Source organism: Macaca fascicularis, chromosome 10, assembly GCF_037993035.2.
Source record: "Macaca fascicularis isolate 582-1 chromosome 10, T2T-MFA8v1.1".
Classification (NCBI taxonomy): domain Eukaryota; kingdom Metazoa; phylum Chordata; class Mammalia; order Primates; family Cercopithecidae; genus Macaca; species Macaca fascicularis.
This window is the reverse complement of record NC_088384.1, coordinates 9,864,739-9,885,086: the sequence shown is the minus strand read 5'-3', so window position 1 is coordinate 9,885,086 and position 20,348 is coordinate 9,864,739. Positions and strand designations below refer to the sequence as shown.

Sequence of the window (20,348 nt, the reverse complement as noted above, 5' to 3'; positions counted from 1 at the left end):
ACAGGTGTGAGCCTGCTGTCTGGGACTTATTATATCACATCTAGATTTTTAGAGTAGGCACATTCAGTCATTCATTTTATATTCCTAGTATAAGCCAGGCACCAGGCTGGAACCTGGAAATTTAGAGATAACAAATAACATTGGTCCTTGCCCTCAGAAAAGGGAGAGATATGCAAAGGGAAATTTCGTTATGAGCTGATTAGAGCTCTGCTAGAGGGAAGCACAGGAGCTGTGGGGTCACAGGGGAGAGTCACAGCTCTAAGTGGATCAGGGAAAGCTTTTTAGAGGAGTGGGGTTTTGACCTGATTCTCCAAGGAGGAACAGGAGTATGCCAAGTGGAGAAAATACATCTTGGTCAGTAGGTGTTCAGTGAAAACCTCAAGTGCCAGGGATTGTGCTATGGCTTGTTCTGGGTGTTGGGGAGATGAATCAGATGAGGGCCCAGCCTCAAAGATCTCACAGTCTGGTCCCATTAGCTCAATCTTGTCAGGGTCCCTCCACGAGTGGCCTCCAACTGATACATGCTGTCTGGAGCCTGTAACCTCTCCTGGGTGGGCAGTGAAGGAACAAGAGAGCACTGATCCCTGGCCTCTGTCATGTCATCCTGTGGTAGGGATCGAGGCAGTGGTGAGGAGCCTGCAGGGAAGCCTGGAGATGAACAACACAGAGCTGCACAAGCAGGGCCTGTTGCTTTTCACTGAAATCCTGACCCGGTGAGCAAAGTGGTAGAACATGAGGCTTGTAGGGGCCAGACTGCAGAAGGAAAAGTGGGCTTTCATTCCTGGTGGGGTCAGTGATAAGAGTTCACCTACTCATTTCTCATCTACCATTTCTCAGGCAGCCAGAGGAGATCAAGCTGTTCACAAACTCAGCCATGTGCAGAGATGCTGGCCGTGCCCTCCAAGAAGCAGTTAGCAGCCCTGTGCTGGAGGTGGCTGCTGAGGCTGTGAAGGCCACTTCTGCTTTTCTGAGGTGAGAGACCCAGGCAGGCTAAACTTTCCATCCCTGCATGTACCTAAGGGCCTGTCGAGGCCAGGGCAGCTGATGATTACTTATAATACCTAATATAGTTGACTATTCATAATTGTGGATTCCACATCCATGGAATCACCCAACCACGGATTGATTTTTTTTTATTTTTTTATTTTTTTGGAGATGGAGTTTTGCTCTTGTTGCCTAGGCTGGAGTGTAATGGTGCGATCTCAGCTCAATACAATCTGTGCCTCCTGGGTTCAAGTGATTCTCCTGCCTCAGCTTCCCAAGTAGCTGGGATTACAGGTGTGCACCACCATGCCCGGCTAATTTTTGCATTATTGTTAGAGACGGGGTTTCACCATGGTGGCCAGGCTGGTCTCGAATGCGTGACCTCAGGTGATTCACCTGCCTCAACCTCCCAAAGTGCTGGGATTACAGGCGTGAGTCACCGCACCCAGCTGAAAATTTTAAAGAATGGATGGTTGTCTCTGTACTGAACGTGTATAGACTTTTTTTCTTGTTATTATTCCCTAAACAATACAGTACACACTGGGCATGGTGGCTCACACCGGTAATCCCAGCACTTTGGGAGGCCAAGGTGGGTTGGATCACCTGAGCCCAGGAGTTCAAGACCAGCCTGGGCAACATGACAGAACCTGTCTCTACTAAAAATCCAAAAATTAGCCAGGCATGGTGGTGCACACCTATAGTTCCAGCTACTCTAAGCCTGAGGTGGAAGGATTGCTTGAACCTGGGAAGCAGAGGTTGAGGTGAGCTGAGATCACACCACTGCACTCCAGCCTGGGTAACAGAGTGAGACCTTGTCTTAAAAGAAAAAAGAAAAAAAAAAACAAAAGAAACCCGGTCAGGCACAGTGGCATATCCCTGTAATCCCAACACTTTGAGAAGTCAAGGCAGGCAGATCACTGGAGTCAGGAGTTCAAGACCAGCTTGGCCAACGTGGTAAAATCCCTTCTCTACAAAAACTTAGCTGGGCATGGTGGCACATGCCTATAGTCCCAGCTACTCAGGAGGCTGAGGCACGAGAATTGCTGCGGAAGTTGTAGTAAGCCAAGATTGCGCCACTGCACTCTGGCCTGGGTGACAGAGCAAGGCTCTGTCTCACAAGAAAAAAAAAAAAAAAAGAACACCCAAACAGTATAATGACTATTTATATGGCATTTGCATTGTATTAGGTATTATATGTAATCTAGAGATGATTTAAAGTATACTGGAGGACCAGGTGTGGTGGCTTATGCCTACAATCCCAGTACATCGGGAGGCTGAAGTGGGTGGATCACCTGAAGTCGGGAGTTTGAGACCAGCCTGGCCAACATGTAGTAGAAACCCCATCTCTACTAAAAATATAAAAAATTAGCCGGACGTGGTGTCACACACCTGTAATCCCAGCTACTCAGGAGGCTGAGCTAGGACAGTTGCTTGAACCTGGGAGGTGGAGGTTGCAGTGAGTGGAGATCGCACCATTATACTCCAGCCTGGGCAACAGAGCGAAATTTCGTCTCAAAAAATAAAATAAAATAAATAAAGTATGCTGGAGGATGTGCATATGTTATATGCAAATACTATACCATTTTATATAAGGAGCTTGAGCATCCTGGTTTTGGCATCTTCAGAGGTCCTAGAACCAATTCCCCACAGATACTGAGGGACGACTATGCAATGTCAATGCAATGTAGACGGGGTATGGTGGCTCACACCTGTAATCCCAGCACTTTGGGAGGCTGAGGCGGGCCAATCACCTGAAATCAGGAGTTTAAGACCAGCCTGGCCAACATGGTGAAACCCTGTCTCTACTAAAAATACAAAAATTAGGTGGGCATGATGGCACATGCCTGTAATCCCAGTTACTCAGGAGGCCGAGGAAGGAGAATTGTCTGAGCCCGGGATGCGGAGGTTTCTGTGATCTGAGATCTTTCCACTGCACTCCAGATTGGGGCCACAGAGTGAGATTCCATCTCAAAAAACAAACAAACAAACAAATTAATGCAATGTAAATAGTTGTCATGCTGTATTTTAAAATTTTTTTGAGACTGAGTTTTGCTGTTGTCCAGGCTGGAGGGCAGTGGCTTGATTTTGGCACACTGCAACTGCCACCTCCCAGGCTCAAGCAAGTCTCCTGCCTCAGCCTCCCAAGTAGCTGGGACTACAGGTGCATGCCACCATGCCCAGCTAATTTTGTATTTTTGTAGAGACGAGGTTTTGCCACGTTGGCCAGGCTGGTCTCGAACTACTGACCTCAGGTGATCCACCTGTGTCGGCCTCCCAAACTGTTGGGATTGCAAGCATGATCCACCGTGCCTGGCTTACATTTTATATATTTTTTTATTGTTGTATCGGTTTTTTTTTTTTTTTTTTTTTGAGACAGAGTCTCGCTCTGTTGCCCAGGCTGGGGTGCAGTGGCTCAATCTTGGCTCACTACAACCTCTGCCTTCTGGGTTCATGCCATTCTCCTGCCTCAGCCTCTCGAGTAGCTGGGACTACAGGCGTGTGCTACCACGCCTGGCTAATTTTTTTGTATTTTTAGTAGAGATGGAGTTTCACTGTGTTAGCCAGGATGGTCTCGATCTCCTGACCTCGTGATCTGCCCACCTCGGCCTCCTAAAGTGCTGTTTTTTGTTTTTTGTTTTTTTGAGACAGTTTTGCTCTTGTTGCCCAGGCTGGAGTGCAATGGCATAATCTCAGCTCACCACAACCTCTGTCTCCTGGGTTCAAGTGATTCTCTCCTGCTGCAGCCTCCTGAATAGCTGGGATTACAGGCATGCGCCACCACACGCGGCTAATTTTGTATTTTTAGTAGAGACAGGGTTTCTCCATGTTGGTCTGGCTGATCTTGAACTGCTGACCTCGGGTGATCTGCCCATCTTGGCCTCCCAAAGTGATGGGATTACAGGCGTGAGCCACTGTGCCCAGCCATATTGTTATTTTTTGTAAGTTTTAAAAAATATTTTTGGTCCATAGTTGGTTGAATCCATGGATGCAGAATCCACAATACAGAGGGCCAAATTATACTTCCAAAATGTTATATTATCATGTCTTTTGTATTTTCTCTGTTGTTTTGAATTTACATCTTGAAAGAAAATTCTGTTTCATTTTGGTAAGGAGTAGCAGAGATAAATGTATCTGTTGACTCCATCATCTTTAATCAGAAGCTGGCAGCTCTTTAACAACTATGAACTCCAGTCTCTAGCCCTGGTTCTCTTACTGTAGTTTCTCTTTGAATGCTCTCAGCCACTCACAGAGCTTCAGCTACTATAGCTATATGTTGATAATGCTCAAATCTGTAGTTCATGCCTAAAATGCCTGTATTACTTTCCTATTGCGGCAGGACCAAATTACCACATAGTTGGTTTAAAACAACAGATATTTACCTTCTCATGGTTCTAGGGGCCAGAAGTCCAAAATCAGTATCACTGAGATGAAATCAAGGTGTCAGCAGGGCCACACTCCCTTTGGAGCCTCTAATAGGGAACCCTTCCCTGCCTCTTCCAGCATCTGGTGGCTGTGGGCATCCCATAACTTATGGTCATATTACTGTAATCACGGCCTCTGTGACCACATTGTCTTCTGTTCTCTTTGTATGTATACTCTCCCTCTGCCTTTTCTTTCTCTCTTTTCTTAAAATTTTTTTTCTTTTTTCTTTTTCTTTTTTTGAAACGGAGTGTTGCTTTGTCTCCCAGGCTGGAGTGCAGTGGCATGATCTCGGCTCACTGCAAGCTCCGCCTTCCAGGTTCACACCATTCTCCCGCCTCAGCCTCCCAAGTAGCTGGGACTACAGGCGCCCGCCACTATCCCTGGCTAATTTTGTTTTTGTATTTTTAGTAGAGATGGGGTTTCACCATGTTAGCCAGGATGGTCTCGATCTCCTGAGCTCGTGATCTGCCTGCCTCCACCTCCCAAAGTGCTGGGATTACAGGCGTGAGCCACCGTACCTGGCCAAAAAATTTTTTCTTATTTTTTGTAGAGATGGGGATCTTGCTATATTCCCCAGGCTGGTCTTGAGCTTCAGGCCTCAAGTGATCCTCCGACTTTGACCTCTCAAAGTACTGGGATTACAGTCATGAGTTATTATGCCTGGCTGCCTCTCTCTTATAAGAATACTTATGATGGCATGTAGGGGACCACCTGAATAATCCAGGATAACTGCTTTATCTCAAGATTCTCTGTGAAAACTTTACTGTAGAAAATAACATTCATAGGTTCCAGGGATTAGGACCTGACATCTTTGGGTACCACCATTCAGCCCACTATAGTGTTTTCCTGAACTCCAGATGACATTTCCAACTGCCTGGTGCTTTATTCCAGAAACTTCAATCTCAATTTGTCCATGCGACTAGGATATAGATAAAAATACCCAATTTGGGATCTGAAGAATTAGATTTGGGTCCCTGACTCCACAAGCAGTACTCAGTCACTTCTTGCTCATTCCTCTGATCTGCTTTCTGTTTCTTGAACACATCAATCTTATTCCTGCCACTAATTATTCCAACTCTGCCCAAAATAATATTCCCTTAAATCTTTGTGACTGCTTTTTTCTTGTCATTCAAGTCTCATTCAGAATTTCCTTTCCTAATTGACCTTATCAGACTGCTATAGCATCTATCAAACATTTGAAAGTTCTTGTTTATTCTTTTTTTGTGACAGAGTCTCGCTCTGTCACCCAGGCTGGAGTGCAGTGGCACGATCTCCGCTCATTGCAAGCTCCGCCTCCTGGGTTCACGCCATTCTCCTGCCTCAGCCTCCCAAGTAACTGGGACTACAGGCGCCTGCCACCAGGCCTGGATAATTTTTTTTTGTATTTTTAGTAGAGACGGGGTTTCACTGTGTTAGCCAGGATGATCTCGATCTCCCGACCTTGTGATCTGCCCACCTCAGCCTCCCAAAGTGCTGGGATTACAGGTGTGAGCCACCACACCCAGCCTCTTTTTTTTTTTTTTAAATCAGAGTCTCACTGTGTCACCCAGGCTGGAGTGCAGTTGTGCGATCTTAGCTAACTGCAACCTCTGCCTTCTGGGTTCAAGCAATTCTCCTGCCTCAGCCTTCCAAATAGCTGGGATTACAGGCATGAGCCCCTGAACCCAGCCTATTCATTTGTTTTATATCTCCCTTCCCCTCACTAAAATATAAGCTCCAGGAGCTCAAGGACCTTGTCAGTTTTTTCACTGCTGTATCTCTGGCTCTTTGTAGGTAGTCAGTATGCGAATGAAGGATGTTAAAATGGACAGTGAGACTAAGGGATCCTAGCACCACAATGGGAAATTATTCCTTAGCAAGGTGCTTGAAATCTTAAAAGAAAAAAACAAAAAACTCAGGAAACCCATATGTATAGAGTAACTTTTATTTTGTTACCATATTTTCTCTTTTAAATTTCTTTTTTTTTTTTTTTTTTTTTGAGACGGAGTCTCACGCTGTTGCCCAGGCTGGAGTGCAGTGGCGCGATCTCGGCTCACTGCAGGCTCCGCCTCCTGGGTTCACGCCATTCTCCTGCCTCAGCCTCCTGAGTAGCTAGGACTACAGGCGCCCGCCACCGCGCCCGGCTAATTTTTTGTATTTTTAGTGGAGACGGGGTTTCACTGTGGTCTCGATCTCCTGACCTTGTGATCCACCCGCCTCAGCCTCCCAAAGTGCTGGGATTACAGGCTTGAGCCACCGCGCCCGGCCTTTCTCTTTTAAATTTCTAACAAAGTAATGTATTCAAATAATACAAAATAAGATATTGGTTGGGCATGGTGGCTCGCGCCTGTAATCCCAGCACTTTCGGAAGCCGAGGTGGGCAGATCACGAGGTCAGGAGTTCGAGAACAGCCCGACCAATGTGGTGAATCCCTGTCTTTACTAAAAATACAAAAATTAGCTGAGCGTGGTGGTGGGTGCCTGTAGTCCCAGCTACTCAGGAGACTAAGGCAGGAGAATCGCTTGAACCTTGGAGGTGGAGGTTGCAGTGAGCCGAGATCATGCCACTGCATTCCAGCCTGGGCAACAGAGCAAGACTGTCTCAAACAAACAAACAAACCAAACCCAAAATACAAAAATTAGCTGGGTGTGGTGGCACGTGCCTGTAATCCCAGTTACTTGGGAGGCTGAGGCAGAATCGCTTGAACCAGGGAGTTGGAGGTTGCAGTGAGCCAAGATCACGCTGCTGTACTCCAGCTTGGTGACAGAGCGAGACTCCATCTCAAAATAAATAAATAAATAAAATAAAATAAGCTGGGTGTGGTGGCATGCACCTGTAGTCCCAACTACTCTGGAGGTAAGGCAGGAGGATCGCTTGAGCCCGGGAGTTTGAAGTTACAGTGAGCTATGATCATGCCACTGCTCTCCAGCCTGGGTGACAGAGTGAGATCCTCTCTTGAAAATAAATAAATAAATTATACAGGATTTATCATGAAAAGAAATAGGCTGGGCATGGTGGATCACGCCTGTAATTCCAGCACTTTGGGAGGCCGAGGCAGGTGCATCACCTGAGGTCAGGAGTTCAAGACCAGCCTGGCCAACATGGTGAAACTTTGTCTCTACTAAAAATACAAAAAAATTAGCTGGGTGTGCTGGTGGGTGCCTATAATCCCCATCTTAAATTTAAGACATTATTCGTTGACTTGCCAGTAAGAAAGATCAAGATTTAGTTAGCTCACATTTTTTGTCTTCTCTACATATCCTTGGCATTTTTGCTATTTAATATTTTGTTTTTTAACCTTTAAATAATGTACCTAAAACTGGTATTTCTTGTTCCCTCAACTTGAAGCAGTGTCTCCTGAGTTCCTACGTGGTTAACAGTACCCCAATTCTTCTTCTTTTCCCCTCTCTTCCCTACTTCTATTTCTCAAGGCCAGTCAGCTGTACCTTTAATTTTACATTGTGAAAGTTGTTAATATTTATAATCTCTTCTGTAACTATATTTAAATCTTTGTAATTTGACTCTAGGTTGGTTCTAAAAATTGAAACAAAAAATAGCATTTACATGACAGTGACTTCAGTCTGTTTCCTTTCCTCCTTTGTCCTTCCCTGAATTTGAATCTCTAAATCTAGGGCATGAATTCCAGAGTGGGTGGGATGAGTAAACTAACAAGGTAACAAAAGCATAAGTAAGAGCAGTGTCAATCAGAGGCACCTATGCTGAGCTGGAAGTCTCCCAGCAGGACATTGCTAGAGGGGACCTGTAGTTTTGGGCAGGAGGTGGTATTTCAGTTGTGCTATGAAGGGTGAGAGTTAGATTTGTTAGGATTAGTGAAACATGGGTTGGAGACTTTAGGGTGCAGTAGCCAGTTGACCAGCAGGTTACATGAAGTGGGTGTTTCCTGGAGAAGCAGGAAAGCTGTTGGGTTAGAATTATGGAGAGAGATGGATAGGGGGCAGGTTATTAAGCCTTGGATTATTTTACTTTTTTTTTTTTTTGAGGTAGATCCTCGCTCTGTTGCTCAGGCTAGAGTGCAGTGGCTCGATCTCGGTCCACTGCAACCTCCGCCTCCTAGGTTCAAGCGATTCTCCTGCCTTAGCCTCCCGAGTAGCTGGGACTACAGGTGTCTGCCACCACGCCTGGATACTTTTTGTATTTTCTTTTTGGAGATGGAGTCTCGCTCTGTCACCCAGGCTGGAGTACAGTGGCCGGATCTCAGCTCACTGCAAGCTCCGCCTCCCGGGTTTACGCCATTCTTCTGCCTCAGCCTCCCGAGTAGCTGGGACTACAGGCGCCCGCCACCTTGCCCGGCTAGTTTTTGTAATTTTTAGTAGAGACGGGGTTTCACCGTGTTAGCCAGGATGGTCTCGATCTCCTGACCTTGTGATCCGCCCGTCTCGGCCTCCCAAAGTGCTAGGATTATAGGCTTGAGCCACCGCGCCCAGCCACTTTTTGTATTTTTAGTAGAGACGAAGTTTCACCATATTGGCCAGGCTGATGTTGAACTCCTGACCTTGTGATCTGCCCGCCTCAGTCTCCCAAAGTGCTGGGATTATAGGCTTGAGCCACCGCGCCTGGCCAAGGATGATTTTACTTTTGACTTTAACTTCCCAGAATGTTTACTGATGTGGTCCCTCTGAGGTGAGGTGGTTCAGAGGGTCTTTGGAAAGCACAACTAGACGGAAGAATGAAGAGTGAGAGCTGCTAAAAAGAATTTAAAGAGGCCAGGTACAGTGGCTCACACCTGTAATCCCAGCACTTTGGGAGGCTGAGGTGGGAGGATTGCTTCAGCTCAGGAGTTTGAGACTAGCCTGGATAACCTGAGGAAATGCTGTCTCTGCAAAAATTATCCAAGCGTGGTGGTGTATGCCTGTAGTCCCGGCTACTTGAGAGGCTGAGGTAGGAAGATTGCTTGAGCCCAGGAAGTTGAGACTGCTATGAGCTGTGTTTGTGCCACTGCACTCCAGCCTGGGCAACAGAGCGAGACACTGTCTCAAAACAAAACAAAAAAACCCCAAGAATTTAAAGATGGCGGAACTAGGGCTTGATGATTGTGTAATATCATCAAACTTGGAGCTCCCAGAGATGAAGAAGGAAAGGGGAAATCAAGCCTTAACCATATGCAATTGACTGAGAACCTACTAGAAGGCCCAACAGATTGCTCTTAGTGCTCAACAAAGGCCCAGGGATGAGGATTAATAGGTTTTATTTCCTAGCTACTGTACTGGGTTAAATAGTGTCCCCCCAATATTGGTATCTGCCAAGAACCTGTGAATGTGCCTTATTTGGGAAATAGGGCCTTTGTACATTGAATCTGGTTAAGATAAGGTCATACAGCTCAGGCTGTAAATCCAGTGACTTGTCTCTATGTAAGGAGAGGGCTGTTTGAACATACAGTGACATATGGACATGCACAGAGGGAAGGTGGCCATGTGAAGACAGGCAGAAATTAGAGTGATGCAGCTGCAAGCCAATGAATGCCAAGGATTGTGGCCACCACCACAAGCTAAGAGGCAAGGAAGGATTTTTCTCAAGACCCTTTGCAGGTGTGTGCAATCTTTTGGCTTCCCTGGGCCACACTGGAAGAATTGTTTTGGCCCACACTTAAAATATGCTGACACTAACGATAGCTGATGAGCTTAAAAAAAAAAAAAAAAAAAAAAAGGCCGGGCGCGGTGGCTCAAGCCTGTAATCCCAGCACTTTGGGAGGCCGAGACGGGCGGATCACGAGGTCAGGAGATCGAGACCATGCTGGTTAACACGGTGAAACCCCGTCTCTACTAAAAAATACAAAAAATTAGCCGGCTGAGGTGGCGGGCGCCTGTAGTCCCAGCTACTCGGGAGGCTGAGGCAGGAGAATGGCGTGAACCCGGGAGGCGGAGCTTGCAGTGAGCTGAGATCCGGCCACTGCACTCCAGCCCGGGTGACAGCGCGAGACTCCGTCTCAAAAAAAAAAAAAAGGCCACACATAAATCTCAATTTTTTTTTTTTTTTTTTTTGAGACAGAGTCTTGCTCTGTCGCCAGGCTGGAGTGCTGTGTTGTGATCTTGTCTCACTGCAACCTCCAACTCCCTGGTTCAAGCGATTCTCCTGCCTCAGTCTCCCAAGTAGCTGGGATTACAGGCATGCGCCACCATGCCCGGCTAATTTTTGTATTTTTAGTAGAGATGGGGTTTCATCTCATAATGTTTTAAGAAAGTTTACAAATTTGTGTCAGGCTGCGTTCAAAGTTGTCCTGGGCTGCATGCAGCGTGTGGGCTGTGGGTGGGACACACTTGCTTTAGAGGGGACATGGCCCTGACGGCACCTCGATTTCAGATTTCTAGCCTCCAGGACTGTGAGAGGATAAACTGTTGTTTTAAGCCACCCAGTTTGTGGTAATTTATTATAGCAGCCCTAGGAAACCAATACCTTGTAAAATAGTCATTCATCCATTTGACATCTGTTCTATTAATCATCAACTTATAATGCACCTGTCTCTGTTTAGGTAAAGTGAAAAGATGGAACTGGTCCCTTTCCTCTTGGGAACTCACAATTAAACTAGTCAATGACTCTAAGCTCATCTGAGTCTATAGAATCTGAGAGTTCAAATGGCCCTAAGTGTTACCTGTCTACATTTACCCCATACTCATAATGATTGAATCTCCAAAAGTACTTTTCCAGTCTCTGCATATAATCTTATAGAATGGGGAACTCACTTCTCCCTAGAGATGGTCCCCTGTACTCCTACAGACTTCGACTCAGAAAATTCTCAGACTGATGCCGGGTGCGGTGGCTCACGCCTGTAATCCCAACATTTTGAGAGGCTGAGGCGGGCAGATCATGAGGTCAAGAGATCGAGACCATCCTGGCCAACATGGTGAAACCCCGTTTCTACTAAAAATACAAAAATTATCTGGGTGTGGTGGCGTGCACCTGTAGTCCCAGCTACTTGGGAGGCTGAGGCAGGAGAATCACTTAAACCTGGGAGGCAGAGGTTGCAGTGAGCTGAGATTGCGCCACTGTACCCCAGCCTGGTGACAGAGCGAGACTCCATCTCAAAAAGAAGAAGAAGAAAAAAAAGTAAGTTCTCACAATGGTTGCAGTGGCTCATGACTGTAATCCCAGCACTTTGAGAAGCTGTGGTGGGTGGATAACTTCAGGTCAGGAGTTTGAAACCAGCCTGGCCAACATGGTGAAACCCCATCTCTACTAAAAATACAAAAATTAGCTGGGTGTGGTGGTATGCGCCTGTAGTCCCAGTTACTCAGGTGACTGAGGCAGGAGAATTGCTTGAAACTGGGAGGTGGAGGTTGCAGGGAGCCAAGATCATACCACTGCAGTCTGGCCTGGGTGACAGAGTGAGACTCTATCTCTGGATCTTAGTAACATTTACCTATTGATCCTGGTTTTCCTCATTGAGTTAACAAAGTTTGATCCCTCTTCCCCAGGAGAGCTTGTTATTTAATGGAAAACAGTGGTTGTTACTCTCTTGATGCACGTTCAATTCTAGGTAGTGCTTCTTTCACCAGCAAGCTCTCCTCTGTGAGAAAACCTTGTATCCTTAATAGTAATAATAGACACAGCTGACATTTATAAGGACTTATTATGTATTAAGCATCATGCTAAGTGTTTGGCATACATTATTGAATTTGATCCCCATGATAAGGCTATGAGGAAAGCACTATTAAGCCTCATTTAATAGATGAGGAAATTGATGGTTAGAGAGGTCAAGGACTGTACAAGAAGTTGTGCAGCTAGATAAGCATGAAGTAAGGATTTTTTTGAGACAAGGTCTTGTTCTGTCACCCAGGCTGGAGTGCAGTGGTGTGATCACGGCTCACTGCAGCTTCTACCTTCTTGGGCTCAGGTGATCCTCCCACCTCTGCCTCTTGAGTAACTGAAACTATAGGTGTGTGCCACCACACTCGGCTAATTTTTTGTAGAGACTGGGTTTCACCATGTTGCCCAGGCTGGTCTCCATCTGCTGGGCTCAAGACATCTATTCATCTCAGTCTCCCAAAGTGCTGGAATTACAGGCATGAGCCACCATGCCTGGCCTGGAGTAAGGATTTTTTTTTTTTTTTTTTTTTTTTTGAGACGGAGTCTCACTGTGTCGCCCAGGGTGGAGTGCAGTGGCCAGATCTCAGCTCACTGCAAGCTCCGCCTCCCGGGTTTTTTTTTTTACGCCATTCTCCTGCCTCAGCCTCCCGAGTAGCCGGGACTACAGGCGCCCGCCACCTCGCCCGGCTAGTTTTTTGTATTTTTTAGTAGAGATGGGGTTTCACCGTGTTAGCCAGGATGGTTAACCTCGTGATCCGCCCGTCTCGGCCTCCCAAAGTGCTGGGATTACAGGCTTGAGCCACCGCGCCCGGCCAAGTAAGGATTTTTATCAGATTAAATTCCATGTTCTGATCCAACCGCACTGCCTCTCGTTGCCTAAGAACCTGGGGTTATCTTGGGAATACCCTTGCCTTACCATGAACCTACTTTTGTCTCTCTGGATGCAGGAAGGACCATCAGAGTGCTCCACCTGTGCAGTATGGGGAACTGCAGTCTTTGCTAGAAGCCATGCTAAACCGGTGTGCGGAGTTTTCCCAGACCTTGCTGAACAGGAGGCCCCTGGTCAGTGTACTGCAGCCTGCTGCTTCTGAAGATCATGCTGCAATGTGTTTTTAGAAAGATAATTAGTATATTCCCTTACTTTTGTATGCTATTTCATGGCTTTTTCTCATGCACACATGGCTACTATGAGGCTTAAGGATTATTATTCTCATTTTTACAGATGGGGAAACTAAAGCCACGAGGGTTAAATAATTTTTCTCTAAGGTCTATAACTAGAAAGTACCTAAGCCTAGATACTAAATTCCAGGGTGTTTTTATCCCAGTCTATTACATACATTCTCCATTTATATCATATAAACAGATAGAGTAAACATGCTCACAAAATTATTTAAGTCTGGATTCACTAGAGGCTTAGAATCTGAACCATATACAATGTGTTGTAGTTGCTGACTTTTAATAGCCTGTAGACTTAAGATATCAGGTAAGACACTGTCAGTGTGAATGTTGATTGTGTCTTTCAGGATTAACTTTGGAAACTAAGCTCTTTACACCTGATGGAGTGGAGATTTTCTTGTGTTTTAGAGCAACTAATAGGGCCATTACAGTCAAGCTAATGCCCACTAGCCTGTGACAGCTTTCTGCATATAATAGACCAATAGCCATTCCTGTGGTTCAGAGAGACTGTTGGTTAAGATCCCTCCAACACTGCTACCATTTTTTTTTTTTTTTTTTGAGACAGAGTCTCACTCTGTGGCCCCAGTCTGGAGTGCAGTGGCGCACGATCTTGACTCCCTGCAACCTCCGCCTCCCGGGTTCCAGCGATTCTCCTGCCTCAGCCGCCCGAGTAGCTGGGATTACAGGCATGCACCACCACACCTGGCTAATTTTTGTATTTTTAGTAGAGACGGGGTTTCACGATGTTGGCTAGGCTGGTCTCGAACTCCTCACCACCTCGGCCTCCTAAAGTCCTGGGATTACAGGCATGATCCACCGCACCAGGCCCCTGCTACCATTTTTTTTTTTTTTTTTTTCTGAGATGGAATCTTGCTCTTGTTGCCCAGGCTGGAGTGCAGTGGCGTGATCTCGGCTCACTGCAACATTTGCCTCCAGGGTTCAAGCAATTCTCCTGCCACAGCCACCCTAGTAGATGGGACTACAGGTGCCTGCCACCATGCCTGGCTAATTTTTTTTTTTTTTTTGTATTTTTAGTAGAGACGGAGTTTCACCATGTTAGCCAGAATGGTCTCGATCTCCTGACCTTGTGATCTGCCCGCCTTGGACTCCCAAAGTGCTGGGATTACAAGCGTGAGCCACCACGCCCAGCTTTGCCACGATTTTTTAAAGGAGCTATTTGCAAGGATATAGCCAAGATCTCTTGGAAAGTTAGGTGTACAGGAATGTCAGACTGCAGTGTGAGAAGAAGAGGTCTACAGTCATCCAAGCATAGACTGAGACACAGCATATACTTGATCACTAGGTTCCTGTCTCTCCTTCCCACCTCAGGGCCATGCCTCCAGTAGAAATTCAGAGAAAGCCATTCTTCAAAGGGGAAAGTTCCTCCTGAGCACTCTGGAGGGATTTAGAAGTGCCTGCAGGTGAGGAGCCCTCTGTGGTACGAAGTAATAGCATGGAAGGTAGGTGTGGAAGGGATTCAGACAATGGGTGAAGTTCTAGAGGCAATACTTGATTTCTGATACTCTGCTGTATGGCAAAGAGGATTTTGGCTGGGGTAGGATTTGCGGGGGTGTGGAGGAGGCTTGAGGGCAGGCAGCTAGGGGTAGGACCTTTCTAAAGATTCCTTCCGCTGGGCGCGGTGGCTCAAGCCTGTAATCCCAGCACTTTGGGAGGCCGAGGCGGGCGGATCACAAGGTCAGGAGATCGAGACCACAGTGAAACCCCGTCTCTACTAAAAATACAAAAAATTAGCCGGGCGCGGTGGCGGGCGCCTGTAGTCCTAGCTACTCAGGAGGCTGAGGCAGGAGAATGGCGTGAACCCAGGAGGCGGAGCTTGCAGTGAGCCGAGATCGCGCCACTGCACTCCAGCCTGGGCAACAGCGTGAGACTCCATCTCAAAAAAAAAAAAAAAAAAAAAAAAGATTCCTTCCTCATGGAGTTTTGCTACTGTGCCATGAGGTTGTGTCTTATTCACCTTCGCTCCCCACCACCCCCCAACTAGCCTAGCACTATAAGTATTCACTGAATGGTTGTTGAATTAATTCAGTTTAAATTAACAAATGTTTGTTGTATCTACTGTGTGCCATGCCTGATGCTAGACAGTGGGGCTGGAAAGAAAAGTCAGAATGACTTCTGCCCGCAAGGAGCTCACAGTCTCTTGGGGAAGAGATGCTTTTTTGTATACGTGTGGGATTTGTTAGGTTTTCAAGAACCTGGGGAAGGTATTCCAGATGGAGAGAGCAGCATATTTAAAGGCAAATGAATGGGAAATAGCAAATAGCATAGCATATTCAGGGAACTACACACAGTGGGGTGGAAGTACACATAGTTGGGGGAGGGGGAGGGAGCAAGAATCTGGAGATGTAGCCAGGGATCAAGTCTTCTCCTCATTGTGGTCTATTGAACTTTCTCCTGATCTGATAATAGAGATACTTTCCCTGGACCCTGAGCACAGGCACTCCCCGCTACCCCCCAGGAGGGTGTTTGTAATCTTTAGGTTGTGTAGGTGGTAGTGGATATACTTACACATTGATTTCTTAGGTTGGCTATAGAATTCCAGAGTGAGCCTTCAGCCCAGGAGAATCCATTCACAGCTCCCAGCGCCAAGAAGGAAGACACCTTGGAGGCCTTCTCAGAATTTCTTCTCAGTGCCTGTGACTCGCTGTGTATCCCTATGGTGATGGTGCGTTCTCCTGAGCCATGGGCAGCATGAAGCTTGGGGCAGAGAGGAATGTGCAGGCGAGCCAGGCTCAGAGGCATAAGGCAGTGACTGCTCAAAGGAACTCTCTGGGGGCCTCAGCAGTGCGATTCTTGCTGCTACCTTTCCTTTGTTCTAAAAATAAAATGTAGTGTTTCATTATGAAACTAACAGTTTCCTCTTAAGAAAAAATAGAAAGCAGTAATAATAAAATAATAAGTTGGTAAGTTTATGGAGCAATAAGTGCCTAATATTCACTGCCGGATTTAGTTCTCCCAATGGCCCTGGGAGATGGATGCTATAATTTGCCCTAATTTACAGATAAGGTTGTCATATTTCTATAGTTATAAAGCAAGCCCATAATGGTGCTGAGATTGAACCTATTACTTCAGGTCCCCTAGCTTTTCTTGTGTCTTTAATAATGAGCAGCAGTGAATGTCTGTTATCCAAGTGTTAATAAGGAACATGTATGTGTGTTCTGTAAAATGAGAGATGACCACTCTGAAGAGAGGCTTGATCCTGAAGAGCTTCATTCTGAATTGACCTGAGATTGAGATGGTGGGAAGAGCAGGGCCAAGAGCTGCTGACTCTGGGTAACCTTGGATGAATCCTCTCCTGCTTGAGGTTTGGGCATCCTGTGAGCCTGTGAGGAGTACCTGTTAGTCAGGAAAGGGCAACTCCTAACCATCTACTGGGAACAGTAGGTGGCAGCAGGGAGGCACCTCTGGCTCTGCACGAGTGAGGTTCTCTTCCTTGAAGAAGCCATTGAGCTGGAGTCTGCAGGAGGTAGTGGTCAGGGACCTTGGACTGTGGCCCTGACTTAACCCACTAACAGTAAGACTTGGGCAACTCATGGCAGTTTACTAACCTCCCCTGCCTTCCTCCTAGATTTTTGAAGTGTTAGAGCTAAATCTAGAAGATCATAGAATTATTGTATTATTCCTTCTTTCTACTTTTCTGTATTTTACACATTTTCTTTAAAGAGCATATATTACTTTTATAATAATAAAAACAACCAAACTTGCTCTAAAAATGAAAGGAAAGGTGTCAACAAGAACAATGCCTCTGAGGACCCAGCTGTTTACAGAAAGGGAATTGAGACTCAGGGAAGGGAGGAGGTGACTGACTACCCAGGGGCACATTGTGGTGGCTATGTACAGAGCCTGAACTAGAACCCTGTTTTTTTTTTTTTTTTTGCTAATTCAGAGCTGTGTCTACCACATAAGACTGCCTCATGACTCTTGAAGAATTACCTGAAGGCTGGTCTGAGTGCAATGGTATTTACAACTAATTGATCACAACCAGTTACAGATTTCTTTGTTCCTTCTTCATTCCCCCTGCTTTACTTGACCAGCCTTAAAAATAATAATAACAGGCCAGGTGCGGTGGCTCATGCCTGTAATTCCAGCACTTTGGGAGGCTGAGGCGGGTGGATCACTTGAAGTCAGGAATTTAAGACCAGCCTGGCCAACATGGCGAAACCCCGTCTCTACTAAAAATACAAAAATTAGCCGGGCGTGGTGGTGCGTGCCTGTAATCCCAGCTGCCCAGGAGCATGAGCAGGCTAATCGCTTGAACCTGAGAGGCAGAGGTTTCAGTGAGCCAAGATCGCACCACTGATCTTCAGCCTGGGTGACAGAGACTCCATCTCAAAAAACAAACAAACAAAAAACACCCCCCCCCAAAAAAAATAACAAATATGAAGGCAGTTTATTAACTATATTATTATTATTACTATAGTAATAGAAACATGAGAGTCACTCTGCATTATGGTTTAGAAAGCAGTTTTTATGCACCAGACCACATTTGTTTCTGGGAGGGATATCTTGTTATTCCCATTTTAGTCTTTTGGGAACAGAGGCACAAAGAGATAAAGTATCTAGTGCAATCTATTAGGTGATCCAAGCCTTAGATATAGGTTTGGACTTTAAGTTCCCTAGCTTTTCTTGTGTCTTTCAAGTGAAAGGAGTTAATCTACTGTTGCTAGATTTGATGAGAGTTTTCTCTGATGCCTTTTCTTCTTCAGAGACACAATCCTGATGGGCTATGTTCTCTCTCTGGTTCTTTGCAGAGACATTTGGAGCAGACCACCCACCCAGCTTTGATGGAAGTTTTCCTCTCAATTCTACACAGCCTCTTTGTCATCGTTCCCCACATGAAGGAGAAGTTTTCCAAGAAGCTTGGTAGGCAGTAGGCAAATGTGGAGGTTGGGAGAGAGGCAAGCACCTTAGGCAGTGCTCAGAGAGTATTCAAAGAGAGCATAAGTTGTGGGTGCACATTTACTAATTCATTCAGAATCTGTATCCTTTGTCCACTGTTGAGTGAAAGGAAGTAACAGGCAGCAATCAAAAGTCATTAAAGGGGCTGGGGGTGGTAGCTCATGCCTGTAATCCCAGTGCTTCAGGAGACCCAGATGGGAGGATCACCTGAGGCTAGGAGTTTGAGACCAGCTTGGACAATACAGTGAGACCCCATCTCTACAAAAAGATTAAAGAAAAATTAGCTGAGAGTTTTTAGTAATGTTAGTGACTAGTTGTTAATAATAACTAACATTTAAGTTCTTACAGTGTGTGAGACACTGTTTTAAGTGCTTTGCATGTATGGACTCATTTAGTCCTCAGAAAAACCCTAGGAATTTTCTATTATGATTATACTCATTCTACTGACGAGCAAACTGAATCTCAGAGAGGTTAAGTAACTTGCCTAAGGTCACACTATAAGTGGTATGCCCAGGATTCAAACCCAGGGAATCTGGCTGTAGAATATGCTTTCTATTCTTTTCTTTTTTTTTTCTGAGATGGAGTCTTGCCCTGTCGCCCAGGCTGGAGTGCAGTGGCACGAACTCGGCTTACTGTAAGCTCTGCCTCCTGGGTTCACGCCATTCTCCTATCTCAGCCTCCCAAGTAGCTGGGACTACAGGTGCCTGCCACCATGCCTAGCTAATTTTTTGTATTTTTTAGTAGAGACAGGGTTTCACCGTGTTAGCCAGGATGGTCTCGATCTCTTGACCTCATGATCCGCCTGCCTCGGCCTCCCGAAGTGTTGGAATTACAGGCGTGAGCCACTGCGCCTGGCCAGAACATGCTTTCTTAATCTCTGAGCTATATTTGACTCTTATCATTATAATTTAATGTTTTTTCTTTTATTCTTGTCACATGGCATGCAACAAATGTTGTGCAACAAGTCTACTGTGGAGAGGCAGCCAGGGCTCAGCCAAGTAGGCCCTTTTTGGCCTTGTGAGGAATTTGGATTTTTTTTTCTTATTTATTTATTTATTTTTTTGAGACACAGTCTCACTCTGTCGCCTAGGCTGGAGTGCAGTGGCATGATCTCAGCTCACTGCAGTCTCCGCCCCGCCTGATTCAAGTGATTCTCCTGCCTCAGCCTCCTAAGTAGCTGGGATTGCAGGCATCTGCCACTGCACCTGGCTAATTTTTGTAATTTTTTTTTTTTTAAGTAGAGATGGGATTTCACCATCTTGGCCAGGCTGGTCTCGATCTCTTGACCTCGTGATCCGCCCACCTCGGCCTCCCAAAGTGCTGAGATTAGAGGTGTGAACCACTGTTCCTGGCCTTTTTTTTTTTTTTTTGAGACGGAATTTCGCTCTTGTTGCCCAGGCTGGAGTGCAATGGCACAATCTCGACTCACCACAGCCTCTGCCTCCCGGTTCAAGTGATTCTCCTGCGTCATCCTCCCGAGTAGCTGAGATTACAGGCATGTGCCACCATGCCCAGCTAATTTTGTATTTTTAGTAGAGATGGGGGTTTCTCCATGTTGGCCGGGCTGGTCTCGATCTCCTGACCTCAGGTGATCCGGCCACCTTGGCCTCCCAAAGTGTTGGCATTACAGACATGAACCACCACACCTGGCCTGGAATTTGGATTTTATCCTAGGAGTTTTGTTGAGTTTTAAAGAAGTGGAGCAACATTTCAGATTTCTGTTTCAGAAAGATCTTTCTTGGAGCTGTGTGGACTATGAGTTAGAGGGAGGCAGATTGGAGGCATGTATCTCAGCCTCTTGGATTAACTCAGGTTGGTGGTAGGAACTAAGGTAGTATTGGGGCATGGAATAGTTGGATGTAGGGCTTGAAAGAGAGGGAACAGTGCAGGGTAATGCCTGGCTTCTGGCTGCCTTCTATGTGGATGGTGGTGTGTTAACTGAGAGAAGGCTCACTGCAGGAGGATCTGGTTTGGGGAGGCAGTAGAGGATACGGTCAGTTTGGGTCAGGGTGAATGTGAGATGTTCCAGTGTAGATGTTAGTGGGTAATTGACGGTCTGAAGACAAGGGAGAGATCTGGGATTTAGATACAGGTATAGAAATCTTCAGCATCCAGCCTTTCATTCATTCAACAAATATTGGGCACCTACTGCATACAACGTATCATGCTACAGCTGGAGATTTAGCAGTGAACAAAACATACCCCTGTCCTTGTGAGGCTGACTCCTCAGTGGGGATCAGGTGAGATTCTTCAAAGTTGAGTGTGTAAAATGAAATGATGAAAGAAGCCAAGACAAAATTAAGAGAGAAGCATTTAATGGTCAGGAG

The 20,348-nt window shown here is 46.0% G+C and overlaps 1 protein-coding gene across 1 annotated transcript in view; it reads left to right on the top strand.

Annotated features, from left to right (window-relative positions):
• Nucleotides 1-20,348, top strand: part of MEI1 (meiotic double-stranded break formation protein 1) — a 103,881-nt gene that overhangs the window by 34,509 nt on the left and 49,024 nt on the right. The window contains exons 10-15 of the mRNA XM_074003663.1: nucleotides 614-713; nucleotides 838-972; nucleotides 12,876-12,990; nucleotides 14,434-14,525; nucleotides 15,646-15,787; nucleotides 17,874-17,985. Of these exons, the coding sequence (XP_073859764.1) occupies nucleotides 614-713; nucleotides 838-972; nucleotides 12,876-12,990; nucleotides 14,434-14,525; nucleotides 15,646-15,787; nucleotides 17,874-17,985 (696 nt within the window). The remainder of the gene's footprint in view (nucleotides 1-613; nucleotides 714-837; nucleotides 973-12,875; nucleotides 12,991-14,433; nucleotides 14,526-15,645; nucleotides 15,788-17,873; nucleotides 17,986-20,348) is intronic.